Source organism: Boleophthalmus pectinirostris, unplaced genomic scaffold, assembly GCF_026225935.1.
Source record: "Boleophthalmus pectinirostris isolate CB_2022bp ecotype Guang Dong unplaced genomic scaffold, ASM2622593v1 HiC_scaffold_12, whole genome shotgun sequence".
NCBI lineage: Eukaryota > Metazoa > Chordata > Actinopteri > Gobiiformes > Gobiidae > Boleophthalmus > Boleophthalmus pectinirostris.
Genome location: NW_026571018.1, coordinates 34,339,033 through 34,358,780, shown reverse-complemented (window position 1 = coordinate 34,358,780; position 19,748 = coordinate 34,339,033). Strand labels below are relative to the sequence as shown.

Genomic DNA, 19,748 nt, shown 5'->3' with positions numbered 1-19,748 from the left:
GTCTGAAAACAGTGAGAAGATGTGCAGGCTGCGTAGCAGGAGTGTCTGATGCTCTGGTGTGAACTGAAACTGAAATTTACACGTACGCACAGGTCCGCCTACGTTAAGCTCTGCTGCAGCTCCTGGTGTGAATTCGGGGTTAGTTGTTTTGTATAAGCCTGTGTGACCCGTTTTGTGGCACAAACTCGTTGTCTGGTAAATCAGTAGTTTTGTTCTTAGTTTAGATTATTTCCTGTACATTATAGTCTGTTTTGTTGATTTACCTTTACATTCCTGTTAAACATTACTTCGTTTATTCCATTTTGCCATCTTGGTTTATTTTTGTTACTTCCCTTTCCCCAAGCGAGCTGGGTTGTAACAGACACATACTAGTATAAACGAGTGACTGACATGAAAGACACAAACACAAAATAGCAGACTGGCCACAAAGGCAGTAGCCCCGAATTGCAGGCAGTCTCCTTAAATAGGGGGAGGTGGTTGCAGGTGAGGTGGGCGTAGACATGCCCCACCAATCACAGACCAGGGCTCCCGCAGCAGGAATCAGGACAGCTCAGCAAAATAATTTAAAGCACACAAAATAATTTTGAACTGAAAGCCTGGGGCCTTCTTTAGAAGAGGGTTGCTTGTTTATGCAACACATTTAACAATTTTCACAGTTTTGATGATTAAAATGAGCATTTTTCATGTTTGCTTTGCACAAGAAGTGATTTAACAAAGGCTTTTAGTATCACGGCCATGATTTTGACATTATTAAACGGAAAGTGCATTCTGTCGAGATATTATCGTATCGTGGCCTTTGTATCGAGGTATGTATCGTGTCTGCAACGTCTGAACGATACCCCACCCTAGTACTAAGAGTAGCAAGTAAAAGTATTTTGAGGTGATTTTTAGAACAATTAAACGATAGAATGTAATGATTTTGAGAAGAATTCAACTGATTTGAAGTGATTCCATTGATTTATTAATTTTTCTAGCCATTTCTGTGTTTGGTTTGCACAAATTTGTGACGGAAACTCAAATTAAACGTGTTAAAAAATCTCAAACCATAAAGAAAAGTACTTTTTACTTTTCAGTCCAGATCTAAAATGTAGAGGAATAGAAAATGCACATACACGCTCTCAAATATACTGACGCAAAAGTAAGAAGTATCCACTGTAAAATTTACTCAAGCAAAGTACAGATACCTAAAATTTCTAGTCAAGTATTGCACTTTTACTTTTCTACTTCATTACCTTCCGCCATAAATACTTAACCCTCAACATATATATCAGTTACTGTACCATAAATTTATATAGTAATAATTATCATGACAGGTGGGGATCAAACCATCAACCTTTTATGTGTGAGCGTCTTTAGAAAGTAATGGCCGGGCGGAGTTCTGACTGTACCTGAATAGGCCTGTCGCTGTAACATGTTTTGAATTGAGATAAATTGCTATAGAGATATATTACTATAAGTGCCAATACTCAGACTACTTTATGCCTCTGACACATTAACAATAATACCACATAATCCCACTAAACCTTTTTAAATGGACGGTGTCAAGTGGCCTGAGCTGCACCACGATGAAGCAATACTGTAATGAGAAAAACGAAGGGACTTTTTCAACCCTGCGCAGCTCAAATTGTACCGTATTACAACAAAAATACCCCAGATTGTACCACTTTTACAAGGAAATTGTACTTCAAACTCCAAAATACATTCGTCCAGCTTTCATATATTGGATTTTAAGTAGATTATTAGTATTTATAGTGACATTCCTACACTGTATATTCCTAAAGGTGCATTGTGTGACTTTTTGGATGGAGGGTCCGTCAGATGCTGTTCTTCATGGAGCTGTTATTGCTTTGTCTGGTGCTGGTGGGTGGTCCGGCGACATGGTTAAGTCCTACCTAAATCTTGTTTTAGTCCTATTTTAGTCCTGTTTTTAAACCTGGTTTTAGACCTGGTTTGATCTTGTTTTGTTCCTGTTTTAATCCTGTTTTAAACCTGGTTTAGACCTGGTTTAGACCTGGTTTAATCCTGTTTTAGTCCTGGTGTAGACCTGTTTTTAGACATTTTAGACCTGGTTTTAGAGCTGGTTTAGATCCTGTTTTAGTCCTGTTTTAGACCTGGTTTAGACATGTTTTTAGACCTGGTTTTGTCCTTGTTTTAGACTTGGTTTTAGACCTGTTTTTAAACCTGTTTTAAACCTGTTTTTAGACATTTTAGACCTGGTTTTAGACCTGGTTTTAGACCTGGTTTTAGACCTGGTTTTAGACCTGGTTTTAGACCTGGTTTAGACCTGGTTTAGACCTGGTTTAGTCCTGGTTTAATCCTATTTTAGTTCTGGTGTAGACCTGGTTTAGACCTGTTTTTAGTCATTTTAGACCTGGTTTTAGACCTGGTTTAGACCTGGTTTTAGACCTGGTTTTAGACCTGGTTTTAGACCTGTTTTAGACCTGGTTTTAGACCTGTTTTAGACCTGGTTCTAGACCTGGTTTTAGACCTGGTTTTAGACCTGTTTTAGACCTGGTTTTAGACCTGGTTTTAGACCTGGTTTAGACCTGGTTTAGACCTGGTTTAGACCACAGCCACTAAACCAGAACTCATATTTAGTTTGATTGACTGCAGTTGATGATCCCACCCGCTCCCGCACTGTGTCGTCCCGCTCCCGCCTGCGGCCGCAATGAGCTTTCAACATGTGTCTTGCGCCGCACTGTCCTGTGGGACCCAACATAAAACAGTGCGGGGCTCTATTATAAAAACTATAAAAAAAACTATAAAACCACCTGTAATTGAATAAATGTAAAATAGAGCTGACGGACCCCCAACCAAAAAGTTACATAGTGCAGCTTTAAAGTATGAGTGTTACTGTATATGGTCAGAGTATTTGTATCGGTCGTGTTGTACTTTCTCAGTGAGCTTCACTACAAACAATATTTTCTTTTCAAACATCAGTTTATGAGTCTGAGTCTACAGGATGTGTTTGTGTTTCCCCCGAGTTTCACATTCAGATACATTCGGTTGTGGTCAGACTTTAGGGTTGAATCAGAACATTCTCATCGCAGTGGTATTTTTTGGTATGAACGTTTCTAACCCAGATTCACCATCTGATTACATAGTTTTAAACCCAATATTATACACACTTGGTTACTTGTTAACCTCTGATTATGTGACACAGAAAAGAATTGCTTCACTAAACAGCACCACTTTTACATTGTGCCCATCTCTCTCTCCTCAGATCATGATCGAGTTCTGCCCTGGAGGAGCTGTAGATGCCACCATGCTGGGTAAGTTTGTGTTTCTGCCCCCTGCACAAGTCCATTTCAGAGCAGGTTTCTCCCTCTTTATTCTTGCATTAGCAGAAATGTGTACAATATTCAGTCATTCATCCTGGAATTGGTCAAGGTAGTCGTCAGAGGTCTGCGCGGGATTTTCAGTCCCCCTCCTGCTCGCAAAGAATTGTAATTTTCATTCCCGCTCCCGCCTGCATCTGCGATATTTTGTCCCACTCCTTCCCACAAATCCCGTAAGATGGGGATGTTCGCTTTTTTAAGCTCTTTGAAACACAGAGAAGCGGAAAGGAATTGTGTAAAATGTGCGCGAGATTAGACCACATCTGCAGATTTTTTTATTAATGCGAAATAAAATATCCAGCACAAATGATGATGATGATATGCTTACATGAATCATTTGTATATTTTACTTTACACTCATATTTAGCTTGTCGGACTGCAGTTTATTGTACAGTCCCGCTCCTGCCTGTACCCGCAATGAGCTTTCAAAATGTGTCCCGCGCTGCCCTGTTTTGTGTCGGGAGGTTCGTGGGAGTGCAGGGCTCTTGTGGTCATCTAAACTGATGAAAACATTAGGCCGTAGGTTGTGTTGTCTCTGTAATTCCTCAGTCATCCACAACTGAAAAAGGTGCTTGGATGAGAGGACAGTACACTCCATAGACCAGACCTGGGCATCGGGGCAGCCTCATTTTTTCATTGCTTAATCGTAACATAAACTCCTCCCAGTCTGACGAGTTTGTCAAAACAATCCTATTTATTGCTTTTTATAAAGAAATACAAATAATATTATGCAGAGTTAAGTTGAGTTACGCATTTTGACTCGGCCCTTCACTATAGGCGAGTTTCAGCTGACGTCATTGTTATTAAAAGCCCGCGTTGCATGCTGGGAAATATTTTGGTCGGAGGCAAGAAACACAATAGCGGTCAAACACAGTGCGTAACCTCGCGTATTTATCCCCGATAATGGTAAATTCCTGCTGCATTATCGGATGCACAAATAGAAGCACGGAAGAAGGAAAATGTCTTTTTCGTATTCTGAGTGAAAAGAACCGCTAACGGTGAATTAAACGGCTTTCAAACATTCGCAGAGCAAACGTAGAAGATCCTAAGCAAACCGTGGACTCCAACAAGTTCAACAACACATCGAGACTCTTGGAGGTTTTCATCTTTTCTGCTGTGAATGGCCCAGGAGTTTCCACCAAGTCATTGTGGATATCACCGAAGTGAATATTTGTCCAGGTAGTTGGCGATTCTGACCAGAAATTTGGTTTGGTCCAGGCTTTGTAGGGGTTGAAAAGGGTGATTTGTCGTCCGTCGATGCTTATGACCAATTTCTGGTCAAATGGTCTTGGGTCCTCTGCCGTTAGAGTGGATAAATAACCGGGATCAATACCCTTTACGTGCTTTCTCGCTCCGTCCGTCATGTTGAATTAGTGTTTTCTTGCCGCCGACCAAAATAATTCCCAACATGCAACGCGCGCTTTTGTCAACAATGAAACTCTCCTGTATTTAGATTATTATTTTGGCCCCATGGAAAAAAATAATTGCTCAGCGAGGCTAGCAGTTAATTAATTGCATTCATTTTGTAACCAGGGACCATATTTGGATATCCAAGTGCGAAACCAAAGAGCCAGCCACGAGTGAAGCTGTTGAAGATAACCTACCGCACTTAGCAATGAAGCTGTCGATCAAACCTTGAGGAAAGCAGGCACCGGATTGGTCTGTTATTACTGTTCATATCTTACAGACAAAATAGTGAAAGAAAAACCCCAGAAGCACGTAGAGCAGGTTAATATAAACATTTTAAGACCAAAATTACGAGCCTGACAGCAGCAGATACAGAGAGAGGGACAATAGTTTTTCAATACCAGTGAACTGCAACAAGAGCTGGAAGGAACCACTTCGACCCACGCTCACATCCTGTTTGGAATGCGACGGCCAGTGAGTTAGTCGGGATTTTTTAAGTGGTGTACGCAATTCGTGACGTCATCGATGTGATGAATGGACTGAACCGGGACTAAACAAAGACTGAATCAGGACTTGAATCAGGACTTGAATCAGGACTGAATCAGGAGTAAAGTAGAACTAAACTAGGACTAGGTCAGGACTGAACCAGGACTACATCAGGACTAAATCAGGACTAAACTAGGCCTGAACCAGAACTAAATCAGGACAAAACCAGGACTACGTCTGGACTAAACCAGGACTGAACCAGGACTGAACCAGGACTAAACCAGGACTGAACCAGGACTGAACCAGGACCGAACCAGGACTGAACCAGGACCGAACCAGGACCGAACCAGGACCGAACCAGGACTAAACCAGGACTAAACCAGGACCAAACCAGGACTAAACCAGGACCAAACCAGGACTAAACCAGGACCAAACCAGGACCAAACCAGGACCAAACCAGGACCAAACCAGGACCAAACCAGGACCCAGGACCAAACCAGGACTAAACCAGGACTAAACCAGGACTAAACCAGGACTAAACCAGGACCAAACCAGGACCAAACCAGGACCAAACCAGGACTAAACCAGGACTAAACCAGGACCAAACCAGGACCAAACCAGGACCAAACCAGGACCAAACCAGGACCAAACCAGGACTAAACCAGGACTAAACCAGGACTTGAGAAACAGAGACGGGCAAATATGGGATAATATATATACAATTATTCTAACAGTGAACCCTGAGCCCATGGAGCAGGGTGTCCCCAAAGTGCAATCGGGCAACAGCTGCACCGGTCCTTTTGCCTGCAGTCACCTGACAGTCTATGTGGGCGCACCTCTAGGTCCCAACACTCACTCTTGGTTCAGTTCTGGTTTAGTCCTGGTTTAAACCTGGTTTAGTCTTGTTTTAGTCCTCCTGGTTCAGTCCTGGTTCAGTCCTGGTTCAGTCCTGGTTTAGTCCTGGTTCAGTCCTGGTATAGTCCTGGTTTAGTCCTGGTTCAGTCCTGGTTCAGTCTTGGTTTAGTCCTGGTTTCAGTCCTGGTTCAGTCCTGGTTTAGTCCTGGTTCAGTCCTGGTTCAGTCCTGGTTCAGTCCCGGTTCAGTCTTGGTTCAGTCTTGGTTTAGTCCTGGTTCAGTCCTGGTTCAGTCTTGGTTCAGTCTTGGTTCAGTCTTGGTTCAGTCCTGGTTCAGTCCTGGTTCAGTCCTGGTTCAGTTCTTGGTTCAGTCCTGGTTCAGTCTTGGTTCAGTCCTGGTTCAGTTCTGGTTTAAACCTGGTTTAGTCTTGTTTTAGTCCTCCTGGTTCAGTCCTGGTTCAGTCCTGGTTCAGTCCTGGTTCAGTCCTGGTTCAGTCCCGGTTCAGTCCCGGTTTAGTCCCGGTTTAGTCCCGGTTCAGTCCTGGTTCAGTCCTGGTTCAGTCCTGGTTCAGTCCTGGTTCAGTCCTGGTTTCAGTCCTGGTTCAGTCCTGGTTCAGTCCTGGTTCAGTCCTGGTTCAGTCCTGGTTTAGTCCTGGTTTCAGTCCTGGTTCAGTCCTGGTTCAGTCCTGGTTTAGTCCTGGTTTAGTCCTGGTTTAGTCCTGGTTTAGTCCTGGTTTAGTCCTGGTTCCTCATGTCACTCTAGGACAGTAGTGCAGATATCATGAGTCTATGCAGTTTGTTTTCACCATTGCCAGTAGCTCTGGTTTGACATTTAAGTTGTAGCTATTTCATATTTGTTATTTTTTCAGTATCTCACGTTGGGAGAAGTGGGTGGACGACGTACCCCCGCGTACCACGCCCACTACACCCCTGGCGTGTGTTAGCTGCATCTATTCAGAATTCAGTTTTCTCTTGCAACAGCATCAGTCGTAGTTGGTAGAAGTGCTTGTAGACGTGAACATCAAACCCTACATTTTTTGGATAAAGGACAAAAGTGTTCAGAGCCAAAAGTCTGCAGTGTTGTATATAAAAGACTATTTAGGATTGTTACACAAATTGGCCACAGAGTATTACTTTGGGGTTATTGTTGGCATTAAATTGTTTAGTCCAACTTTCAGGAAATAACCTCTCCGCCCCAATGCCATAGATTCACTTCGAACAATACATGGCATTTCTATTTTTATCCCACAAAAGCAGCACTGGTCTCAAACTCCACAGGTTTCCATTACTGGGGGGGTGTCCTTGAATGGGGCGTTGAATTGCCAGCGCAGTGTGGGAATCCCCTCGTGTGTTTTCCTTGTGTAATCCTGCTCTGGTCCGGGTCCGCCTTCTCTGCAGCTAAACAAACAGGGATCACTACAGTAAAGTCTGCAGGCCTGCTGCAAAGAGGCCCTGTGTGATCTGGGATTACTGTATCTGAGAAAAATCATCCAGATAATCTCAGGTTCACACACTTGTAGTATTTGTACATAGAGTCAAGTAGAATGTGCAAGGTGTGCGTATAAAAGACCCTCTCCTTGTGTTTTGATTCGTCTCTTGTGATAGTTTCATCACCTTGTATGCTCTGCACAGCTGGGATGGGAACTGCTCAAGTGTGTACATGTGTTTTTGAAGAAATTTATTATCCAAGTAGTCTGCTGTCTTTTTTTTTTTTCCCCAGATTTGCAGAGAAACAAAAAATAAATTAAATTTGTGATGATTTGCATTGATCCCACACACTCTAAGAAAGAATGTGTTATTTATTTACGCATTTAATTTGTAAAAAGACAAATAACACATGTTGTGTCAATTTCTGCAAATGTTGTGTGTTGCATGATTTAACTTCTACATGACAAAAATGTGTTGACATCTTTAGCCAATCACAAAACGACTAAGGCCAAGTTTTGTTTTTTTTTTCTATTGGCCAGGCCAAGTTGGATAATATATATTATAAATATATGTATTATATATTGTATTTTAACGAATGCCAGAAACAGGCAGCCATTTTGGTCACTGAACTATATCAAAGCACAACAGACAACCTGATCCACCGCTCACAACCTGCCCCAACAATTAACACGAGTTGTGTTGTCCCAAATAAAACTCTTTGATGTGTTGAAATTCAGCACATGTTGTGTTTTTTTTGACACATTCATGTTTAAAGTGCGTGACTATTTTTCATAAATACAGAAGAGCAGGATACAAAACAATACACTACAACTTCACAAACCTGATGTGATGTGCAGTAGTTTCATTAGCGGGATGCATGCTGTGTTGTGATGGCGCTCTGAAGGGGGAGTGAAGGGAGAGGAGACTCAGAGTATCATAAACCTAAAGTCATTAAACATTTTAATAAGTTATTTTTGGCAAATATTGCGTTTTCAAACAATAAAAGGTAACATGGTGATCTAAATATTAGGGATGAGACAAGATTTTGTGAGACAAATTGATTTTGTGTTCACATTTGGATTGGACAAAAAAGTTCAGTATTGATGAGTTACATCTTACAGTTCCAAAAAAAAATACTAGAATGGAAACAAAAATATGAAATCAAAGGAATAAAAAATTGTGAGGCCAAAATTGGAAACAGAATTGTGAAATGTATATATAAGGAATAATGTTAAAATCTCATCTTGTCTCTTTGTCATGGACTAAAACTCATGTCTCGTCTTGTTTTGTGGAAATTGTGCCTTGTCCCATCTCTACTAAATATGTTACGTGTTAACAATTAATACTCCATATGAGATGTAATGCCCTCTCTTTTAAAGATATATGTTGTTCCTCCTCTGTGTTAAATACTGCAGATAATGACATGTTTCAGATAAAAAAGATAATTAAACATCGTTTCTGTTTGCTTTGCTGCAGAGCTGGACCGTGGTCTGACAGAGCCTCAGATTAAGGTGGTGTGTCGTCAGATGCTGGAGGCTCTGCTCTACCTCCACAGTATGAAGATCATCCACAGAGACCTGAAGGCCGGGAACATCCTGTTCATGCTCGACGGAGACATCAAACTGGGTGAGGACCACACAGAGGACCTGATCTGAGCAGCAAAGAAATCTATACCCACATACTAAGTGATATTAAAATTAAAATTTGGATTAAAAAAAAAGATCATTCTTGATTTTAGAATGATATGGATCTATATTAGAACTAGTGTTACGACTGAGCTCTGTTAGGGACAGGGGGAAGTAACAAAATAACCAAGATTGTAAAATGGTAAACTAAAGTTGTGTTTTATTTAAAAGAACTGTTAAGGTGAAGCTAACAAAAGGAGGATATTTACAAAAATTAACAAAAAGAGGCTCTAAACAGAGTGGCTAAATGTATAACTAAAAGTAGGGTAACAAAAACAGAGTATATACAGTAGATGACAATAACAGAAAAACAAGTCACAAAGCCAAAAGGACTACTAGTGTCTCTAGGTTCACAAAACTAATTAGAGCGCCACAGCACAGACAAAGAGACACAGCAAAAGTGGCATGCAGTCCACAGCAGAACAGCAGCCATGAGTGGCAGGGGGCGGGTCCTTTTATAGAGCCGGAGCTCCAGGTGTAGGCCCGGGATTGGCCAGGTGTTTCGGGTTCCACCAATCAGCAGGAGGGGCTCCAGATGCCATCTTAAATTGATTCCTCCAATCACAGCATCACAGCAGGGGGTCTGTATATGGAGGCTTGCACACACACAGGGATCTAAGCAGATATGGCCAGAGGAGGATCTGGAGGCCTGTGGCCGTAACAACTAGTATAAGTCTATTGTCTACAAAACTGCTGTTTTTCTAATCAAGATATATATCAAAGTGTTGCAGAAATTGTGAAATGCAGTTAAAAATTGTATATTACACAAAACTGACTCTTGTGAGCGTTAAGCCATGCTATAATGATGTTGCCTCCTGAAAAAACATGTGGAATTTAGTTTTATTCACACATGTTTGACGCTACATTTATATGATGACGGTCTGAAGATAAGTGCATATGTATCGTTGCGTCTTCACTTTTTATTCCGCGTTTAGACGAGCGTTTTCGGGAGGAAATCTGCGCGCATACGGTGACGCAAAAGTGTGTGGAATTGAATTGGGTTTGCATGCCAGGCAGCGAGGTAGTGACACTGTGGTTAGATCTACTCACGTCGCGTTTACATCAGAGTTTTGCGTCTTGGACAGTGTAGACGGAAACTCTACGGTGGAGCTTATTCAACTTTTCCGCTCTGGAAGGTGGTTTCAGATTTTTGCATTTTTAACTCCCGTAAACGCCGTCACTGTCTAAAAGAAACACTTCAATAAAGTGTTTTGTCGTTTTTACCCGCAAGCGTTCTTGTGTAAACATGCCCTCAGACAACATTTTATTGTCTGTCTACATCAGATCTCCAAAGTCTGTTCCACCTTGTGATGTCATGAAGCGATAGTTTTCAAGTTAACAGCTACCTTTTATTTTTTCGTTTAGTAGAGATTTGCAGTTCCTGGTCTGAAATTATACAAATGATTCTAGTGAAGATGTATGGAGTTTAAAAACACAGTTGAGCACTTCCTGTATTACCACATGACATCACAAGGTGGAAGAGAGAGTTTCGTTTGAGAGAAGAACTCGGCCTAAATCTGCAGGGTTTGTGTGTTAAACGTGTGAATGAACCAAAACACAACTCCAGGTTTGTTTGTGATGATGAAACAACATTATAACAGAGATCAGAAAATAGTGTAATATGGGCCCTTTAACCAAAATCTTGTATATTTGTGTTGAAATTATCCAGATTCCTCAAGGCTGTGTTTGCTCCCAGCTTGTTTCACTCTTCATGATCCCCTCTGATCCCCACACAAACCCTGGTCTGAGCACATTCCAGGTTTTTCCTCCGGAGTCCACTGTCTCTCACACGCGGTCACACCCTCCTGCCCCGCTGAGAGGACGGCCATAACTCAGCCTTATGTGGGAAAAGCATTCTGGGAAATTCAACATATTTCAGTGTAGCAAGACACTTTAGATTAGAGTCTCATGCAAAAGATAATCAGCAGTGGTGCAAGTGTTTATAAAAATGGTCTGGGAATTTATTTAAAAAAAAGAAAAAGAAAAAATTTGAGGGGAAAAAAAAATAAAAAATCTGCCATCAATATATTTAAGATGTTAAGATTAAAGGTGCTGTTCATGATTTTTATTATTAAAAATGTGAAAAACAGCTGGTTCATTTTAAAGTTTGCAATGATCCAAAGTTATTCCTCAGTTACCTTATGCATTTGATGAGTTTATAAGCACTTTTCACGATTTCCAGAGTCCAAAGTGGCATTTTGCTGTCACTTTTGTTGCAACATCTAGCAAGCAAACTGCCCACTTCCTGATTTTCGAACAACGTTTTAGAAAAAATGGCTGTACTTTGGCAGACGATATAAATTTTGCTCAAGTATGTGTGGGGAAAAAATTGGTACAGGTCATTTTTAATACATTTATCTGTGTTGGTAGACTTTTTTTTTTTTTTTTTTTAAGACTTTAGACTTTTTCATTTAATTTCCACGCACACAGAGCTTGTTTGGCTCGTACAGCAAAGACACAGAACAACACAACACACATGGACACATTACAGTGCACTCAGCGGGCCTATTGTTCAAAAATGTAAAGGCCGAGGGCATCAGGCTTTTTGCCAAAGCTGGACCCTCCTGCACCTGAACGCCCTGGGGTACCTCGGGTGGTCGGGTGGGGTGAGGGCAGAGGGGTGAGGTCAGAGGGGTGAGGGCAGAGGGGTGAGGTCAGAGGGGTGAGGGCAGAGGGGTGAGGTCAGAGGGGTGAGGTCAGAGGGGTCAGAGGGGTGGGTCAGAGGGGCAGAGGTCAGAGGGGTGGTGAGGGCAGAGGGGTCAGAGGGGTGAGAGGGTCAGAGGGGTGGTGAGAGGTCAGAGGGGTGAGGTCAGAGGGTGAGGTCAGAGGGGTGGGTGAGGGCAGAGGGGTCAGAGGGGTGAGGTCAGAGGGGTGAGGTCAGAGGGGTGAGGTCAGAGGGGTGAGGTCAGAGGGGTGAGGGCAGAGGGGTGAGGGCAGAGGGGTGAGGGCAGAGATGGGTGAGGGCAGAGGGGTGAGGGCAGACGGGTGAGGGCAGAGGGGTGAGGGCAGAGGGGTGAGGGCAGACGGGTGAGGGTGAGGGCAGACGGGTGAGGGCAGAGGGGTGAGGTGTAGTGAGTGAGTGAGTGGAGTCCTGTTCTATGGAGAGTCCAATGGGGACTCCAAGGTTCGACTGCAAGTTGTAAACAGAAAGACAATTTTGACATTAGGATATTTCAGAGACAAAATGCCTTAAAATTTGTGACATAAATGACAGAGCTGGGAATCACAGGGTCCCTCATGATTCGATACGATCCTCAATACATGGCTCACGATACGGCGATAAACGCGATGCTCGATATATTACACATGATAGTCTGTGAAATATTGCTGTTTTTAAGAACCAAATACATTTTGGCAACAAGATTTCTTTGTTAAACCACTGTAATGCATCTATTTTAATCATGAAAGCAGTAAATATGCCAAGTGTATCGTTTAATCAAGTTACCTTCCACTAAATAAACAAAAACTGTTGTGCGGTTACAAAAGAAAATTGTTAAAAGATACCAAAAAATATTCTTGCCGATATATCGATACAGCAACACACAATATTGATACTATATCACCAAATTTAGTATCAAGATATATCCAGGGTCTTTTTCACTGACATAATTTCAGAACTTTTCCATGACTTTTTCATGACCTAAAGTGAATTTTCCATGACTTTACGGCACCTACATGTGTAATGATCAGACTTTTAGTGTTAAATATGAAATGTTAACTCTTTTCACTCACCTTATGGTTTGGGATTATAGTTTTTGAACATTCAAAATCCTGTCAGTGCATTTACTGTCGTCTCTTTTAAATAAAAGGCGCAGATGTTTAGAACTAATCAGAACAGCCCAATGAGAACTTCACTGAACGCTGGAGTTGCGTGAAAGAGATACTAAAATTCCATGACTTTTCCAGGATTTCCATGGCTGTGGTAACCCTGCAGATACGTTTTAGCAACAATATTTCTTTGTTAAACCACTGGAATACATCTATTTTAATCATCAAAACTGTGAACGTGCCAAGTGCGTCGCTTAAACAAGTTTTCTTCCAATAAATAAACTAAAACTTTTGTTAAGATTGTTAATTGTTAAGATACCAAAATATATTCTTGCTGATATATCGATACAGCAAGACATGATATCACTGTATCACCAATGTACTGTTTCAGTACATTTAGTATCAAGATATATTGATATTTTGGCTCACTCCTAATGGATATGCCCAATCAGTTTCATTATTTTATTTAGGTTTAGGAAAGCAAAAAGAATTCTGTGGCTTGTAACTTGGAATCTAAATCTAAATGAACAATGCTCCTTTATCCAGACTCATTTGTATAAACCTCTGTACTCTTTGATAAATCAAGTCATTTGCGTGTCTCTTATGGCTCTGTGATAGCTCTAATCACTGGGAGTTGTCTCTAAGCACGTACAGTATTTATTCAAACAATGCTGCAATTAAACATGGGGTCAAATTAGTACAGTGATGTCAGAGCACTAATTTACTCCATCCTCCTGTAATTTGTTCAGCTAATTCATTTCATTCATATATTTGAGCAAAACAGAGTATGTCTGCCCGTTTACAGATGTATTGTAAAAGGAACTCTTGAGGTCAAAATAAGCAGGGATGTAAAAATAACCGAATATCGTGATGTTGTGACGTCAAAAGTCTCATAATAATATTGTGGGTCATCACAGTATATCAAATCACAAGTGTCTTTGCTTAAATTCATTGTTGTGGTGCAGTAATAGCTACAAAAAAACAAATAGACTAGACATGTCAAACTGAGACCTGGGGGCCAAATTTAGCCCGTGATACAATTATATTTGGCCCGTCATATTAGATACTGCCCACCGGCTACAGATAAACTATAGACACATTATTTATTTAAAATGTTGTTATTGTTTTATATTCTGCTTGTTCTGGATTCAGTGTTTAAGCAAAACTATTATTAAACATTTATTTTAAAAAGAAAAGGTTTAACATTACATATCTCGAAAGAAGAGAAAACCTGCAGATGAATTTGAGTTTGACACCCCTGATATAGACCATGATCCTTTGCTATTTCAGTGCAGACTACATGAAGAAATAACTTAATTCTTTGTATTATAACTGGACCAAAGGCTTATCATGGCATCTTAAAAGGAAAAAGTTACATGCTCACAATTTTGTTAGGCTCTACAAAATATCGGAATAAATATCCTATTGTGAGATGCATATGGTTACAACAAATCTGCTGTGTACTGTCTGCATCTAACTACAGTATTACGTTCTGTGTTGGCAATGATTCCTGAGATCGAGGATTTAAAGCCAGAACAAAGAGAATAATGTTTGGTGAATTTCATCAAGGGGAAAGATGTTATTGTCCTTCTTCCTTCGGGATTTGAGAAAAGCTTAATATACCAATTAGCCCCGTTAGTGGTGCATTACATATGTCATGACCAAATAGCAGCGATTGGTTAAATAAACCCGCCTACTGTCAAGCGAACGAATTCTAATGTTGCGAAGTCAGACGGTTTCCACAAAGTGAAACCAGCTGATGAATTAGACTAATTCAGGATGGGACGAGACATAATTTCTACTAGACGAGACATGACACGAGATTCAACTCACGAGAATGAGACAAGACAAGATTTTGATATAATTTTTAATAAATGAATTTTGGTTGGTTTATTTCATTTTATAGTTTTGCTGTTATTGTAGCACTGATTTTTAGAATGACAGCTTCTCTGTATCCAAGGCAAATGTGAAAATATTTGTAAAAAAAAATCTCACAAGATAATTTTTTTGTGGCATTTTTGTCTCTTTTTGGCACGAGATCTTGTCCCATCCCTGATGAATATTGTGCTTACAAATGTCCAAAACATAACACAATGATCCACTGGTGTCATACTTTATAGCTGCATATCAGACACAAACACAGTAGGTCTGCTTTAAAACATACAATATACAAATAATGCCAATCTGTGCAAAAGCAAAGCAATAAAATGTCAAAAGAGACATTTTGCAATATTCTCCATGACGTTACATAATGCAATTTTAAGTTTTAATTATAAGGTTTTTAAAGGTTGAGGATCTCGTATTTGATCAGCTGATTGAAAAGATCCAAATTTAGATTAATTTCGCTCAAATACACGAACAAAGAAAATAGGTACAGGCCCTTCACACTTTTCTCTTGCTTCATCTGTCGCCTTCACTTCTTGTATTTTAACCTTCACTAATCAAGTCATAATTGTCTTCTATGTAAACACGCCCATGCACTTTGATGCCAATTAAATAAACAAACTGTCCACTTTGTATCCAGCGCTGTCTTTCCGTCACTCCCTTAATGATACCTGCACCGCTGTGTGTCGGCTCACGGCCAAGGAAGACTTTTCATTCTTTCTTTCTTTCTTTCTACGAAATGAATTTCCGTCTGTATTCACAAAATCACATGTTTGGCATATTTACAAAGCAGGATACTCGCTCGGTTTCCTGTTTTAGAACGAGTTGGGCTGTAATTGAAGTAGTTACAGGCAGCTGCAGTGGACTCCAAACCCGGGTCCGTTGCCAAAGCCTGAGGGAACGCCACTCACTGCAACACAATCTGACTTTTCTGGAACTGAAATGAAATGTGAAAATGATGCTGTGATTGTCAACTGGTGAGAGTGGACCAAAAAGCATAAACCAGATATAAAGCTTAGTATTTGATTTAGTTTTAAAAGCACAAAGTAAAGAATGGGAAATTAGTAGATTGACATGGATGCTTTCTCCATGTATGTGTGCAGAATTTGTCTTTTGTATAAGCAGCTTGAGGTCAATAGATGTCCATTGGGGACTGTCTCATCTAATTATAATACAGTTTACTGTCAGAGAATCAGAAACTGAGCGGTTAGAATGCTGTTTGTTGTTAGTATTACCGTGAAGTAAGCTCTGACCTTTGAAAGTTGTGAAAAGCACACAGTAGTGAATCAGGATGCTCAGAATGCAAGTGAGGAACACTGTTGGGCAAGTTACTTTAAAACTGTAATGCGTTATTGCAGTACTTTTAAGTCACTCTCGCCAAAATAACTGTGAAGATGCTGAACTTTTGCACCTTATATGGACTAAACCAGGACTACACCAGGACTAAACCAGAGCTGAACACGGACTGGACCAGAGCTGAACACGGACTGATCAGGACTGGATCAGGACTGAATCAGGACTGAACCAGGGCTGAACCAGGGCTGAACCAGGGCTGAACCAGGACTAAACCAGGACTAAACCAGGACTAAACCAGGACTAAACCAGGACTAAACCAGGACTAAACCAGAGCTGAACACGGACTGAACCAGAGCTGAACACGGACTGAACACGGACTGAACACGGACTGAACACGGACTGAACACGGACTGACACAGGACTGAACACGGACTGAACACGGACTGAACATCGGACTGAACACGGACTGAACCAGGACTGAACCAGGACTGAACCAGGACTGAACCAGGACTGAACCAGGACTGAACCAGGACTAAACCAGAGCTGAACCAGGAGTAAACAAGGTCTAAACCAGAACTGACCCAGGTCTAATCCAGGTCTAAACCAGGTCTAAACCAGAACTGACCCAGGACTAAACCAGGTCTAAACAAGGACCAAACCAAGACTAAACCAAGTCTTTGCTTGCGTTACCTGACGGTCTACGTGGGCGCGTCTCCGATGTTTCACCGCTGCTGATATTGTGGTAATTTTAGCAAATTTGTATGAATTAAAACCCACCACTTCAATCCAGGTTAAAAAAGCATAACACGCATTACTGACATTTGCACCGAGTAAAATATTACTATTTTTTTCCCCTTTAACGCCACATTACTGCGTTACAGCAAAAAGCAGTGCATTACTGTAATTTGTTACTTTTATAATGCGTTACTCCAAACACTGGTGAGGAATAACTCTGGACGACTACAAACTGATTAAAACAGACCTGGATATTAAACAGCTCCTGGGCCACATACAGCACTTTCGTTCACATTGTTTGTAAGGCTGCCTCACTTTTTCATTGCTTAATCATAACATAAACTCTTACCAGTGAGCAGCTCGTCAAAACAATCATACTTACTGCTTTTTTTTTAAAAAATAAAGAAATAGAAATAATATTATGCAGAATTGAGTTAAGCGTTTTGGACCGGCCCTTCACAATATTTTTCTTTTCTCATGTATAATTACCCTAACCAGGCTGGCACCACCTAGTGTCTCCACTCAATTTCATTTCTCTCCAGCAACTAGGTCAGAAATCAAAATACACTAGATGGTTCGCAAAAACCCCGGAAGTTTGAGTTTGGGCACCAGCCAATCAGCAAAGGGCCATATATTCTGTGTTGTCAACGATTCCAAAGATCGAGGATTTAAAGCTGGAATAAAGAGAATGTTTGGTGAATTTCATCAAGGGGAAAGACGTTATTGTCCTTATATATATATATACCAGTTAGCCCCGTTAGTGGTGCATTACATACGTCATGATCAAATAGCAGCACTTGGTTAAATTAAAAAAAGTGCCTACTGTCAAGTGAACGAATTCTAACGCTGTGAGGACGGTTTCTATGAAGTAAAACCGGCTGATGAATCAAGCTATAATTACCCTCCCCTGGTTTAAAATAAACTAGTTCTGTTTTTCACGATTTTAACACAGTAAAAATCAGGTACAGAGACTAAGTAAAGTAAGTGATGTGTTTCTAATGTATTTCTATTTTCTTTTCACAGCTGACTTTGGAGTTTCTGCAAAAAACAACAAAACTTTGCAAAGAAGAGATTCTTTCATTGGAACGCCGTATTGGTAAGACACACATTGCTTTTAAAGTCCTGTATTACATAAAACTGACTCATGTGAGCGTTTAAGTCATGTTTATAACGCTGTGTTACCTCATCTGTTTACATCATACATTAGTACTGCATTGATTGATTTAGATACTTCATTGCACAATTCTCAGATCGATTCAAAATGGATCCGAATCGATTTTTTAAACAGTATTTTATGATCACACTCAAGGCAATGCACACCCCGAGTAGAGATTGTCAATTCCAGATCTGAAATTACCCAATCATCAGGTATGTGATGTGACGAAGAAACAACATAACATAGATCAGAAAATGGAATTATTTTCAATCTACATGAGCATACTTGTGTGTAGACTGTAGACTGCACTGGATATGATCATTATTATAGTTGAGTTAACCATTGCCAGAACATGCTATTACTACCCTCCCTTCTCCAAAGAAACATGGTGGCCCCATTGCACAATAATAATAATAAAACAAAGTCCAGCTGAGTATAATATAAATACTTTTAGGGGTTTGAGGATTGCCTTGATTGGAAAACTGGCTCCGGACCAGGACTTGTGCAAACAGAACTCGAGCACATCCTGTTGACGCGTGCTGATTGACATGAGCTGGTGACAGATGTAAAACGATAGTGAAGGGTGTTGTGATTAATAATCGTGTTGCTTTCAAATTGCTGGTTACAAAAAGGTCACAACAGAACACATATGCCAAAATATCCATCAAGATAAATGCATTGGATTGTGCACTGTTTTTTTTTTTTTTTTTTTGTAAGATATAGTACTCAATTTTTTTAATTTTTTAAACATTTTTTCACTTTTAATACGTGAAAATCAGAAGTTGTCCATTGTAAAACCGTTTGCAGTAGTCCAGAGTTTCACCATTTTCGAAGACCAGAGCAGAACTAGTATGCTAACCGGACACTTCCTGATTCTCATATAACTTTTTATTAGATGGAGACACTATTATTTATTACACAGTTATGAGTAGAGCCCGACCGATATGGATTTTGCTGTGGCCGATATGAAACCGATATAATGGGGTTGGAGCTGCCGATATAATCGCCGATATATTTAGTGATGTAAAAATTAACTGTAAATGTTGAATTGTTTAAAAAACTTAGGTTTGGCTCTGGTGGATTTTAAATTGGGTTTATTTAGGCAACATTTATTGTTATTCTGCCTCTTTACATCATATTTACAGACAGTAGGTTGGCTTAATGGCATTTTTGCATCACATTCTAGACACTAGTGACGGGTATTCCAGTTCTTTTTAGAGAACCGGCTCTTTTTTTTTTCACTAAAAGCTGCTGATTCTTTTGGCTCCCAAGCGGCTCTTCAGATTGTCTTTGTCAGCGTCTTTTCTGTTTTGAGATGAATGTGTTTGCAGATGTTTTTTGGAGATGATAATTATTAAAAACATGCACAATTAGCAAAATCTTCCAGCAAAGGCAGTCCTGACCAAATTTTTGAGATGAGTCCTCAGGCACTCCGCCTCCTGCTGGGTTCCTCCATACCACTGAAGCATGGGTCAAATGCAAAGCGCCACGATAACGTAAAATAGTAAAACATACATTTAAAGGTCCCATATTACACAATTTTCTTTTCTGTTTTATAATGTTGTTTCCTCATATAAACATATAAACATACCCGAGGTTGTGTTTTCATTTAATTCACACATTTTTAACACACAAATCCTGCATATGTTGGCTGAGTTCTTCTCTCTCTTCTCTTTTGTGATGTCATGCGGTAATACAGAAAGTGCTCCACT

At 40.4% G+C, this 19,748-nt stretch overlaps 1 protein-coding gene across 2 annotated transcripts in view; it reads left to right on the top strand.

Annotated features, from left to right (window-relative positions):
* Positions 1–19,748, top strand: part of stk10 (serine/threonine kinase 10) — a 133,002-nt gene that overhangs the window by 62,617 nt on the left and 50,637 nt on the right. For both annotated transcript variants that reach the window (XM_055148898.1, XM_055148899.1), the window contains exons 3-5: positions 3,224–3,272; positions 8,989–9,138; positions 17,904–17,976. In XM_055148898.1, the coding sequence (XP_055004873.1) occupies positions 3,224–3,272; positions 8,989–9,138; positions 17,904–17,976 (272 nt within the window). The remainder of the gene's footprint in view (positions 1–3,223; positions 3,273–8,988; positions 9,139–17,903; positions 17,977–19,748) is intronic.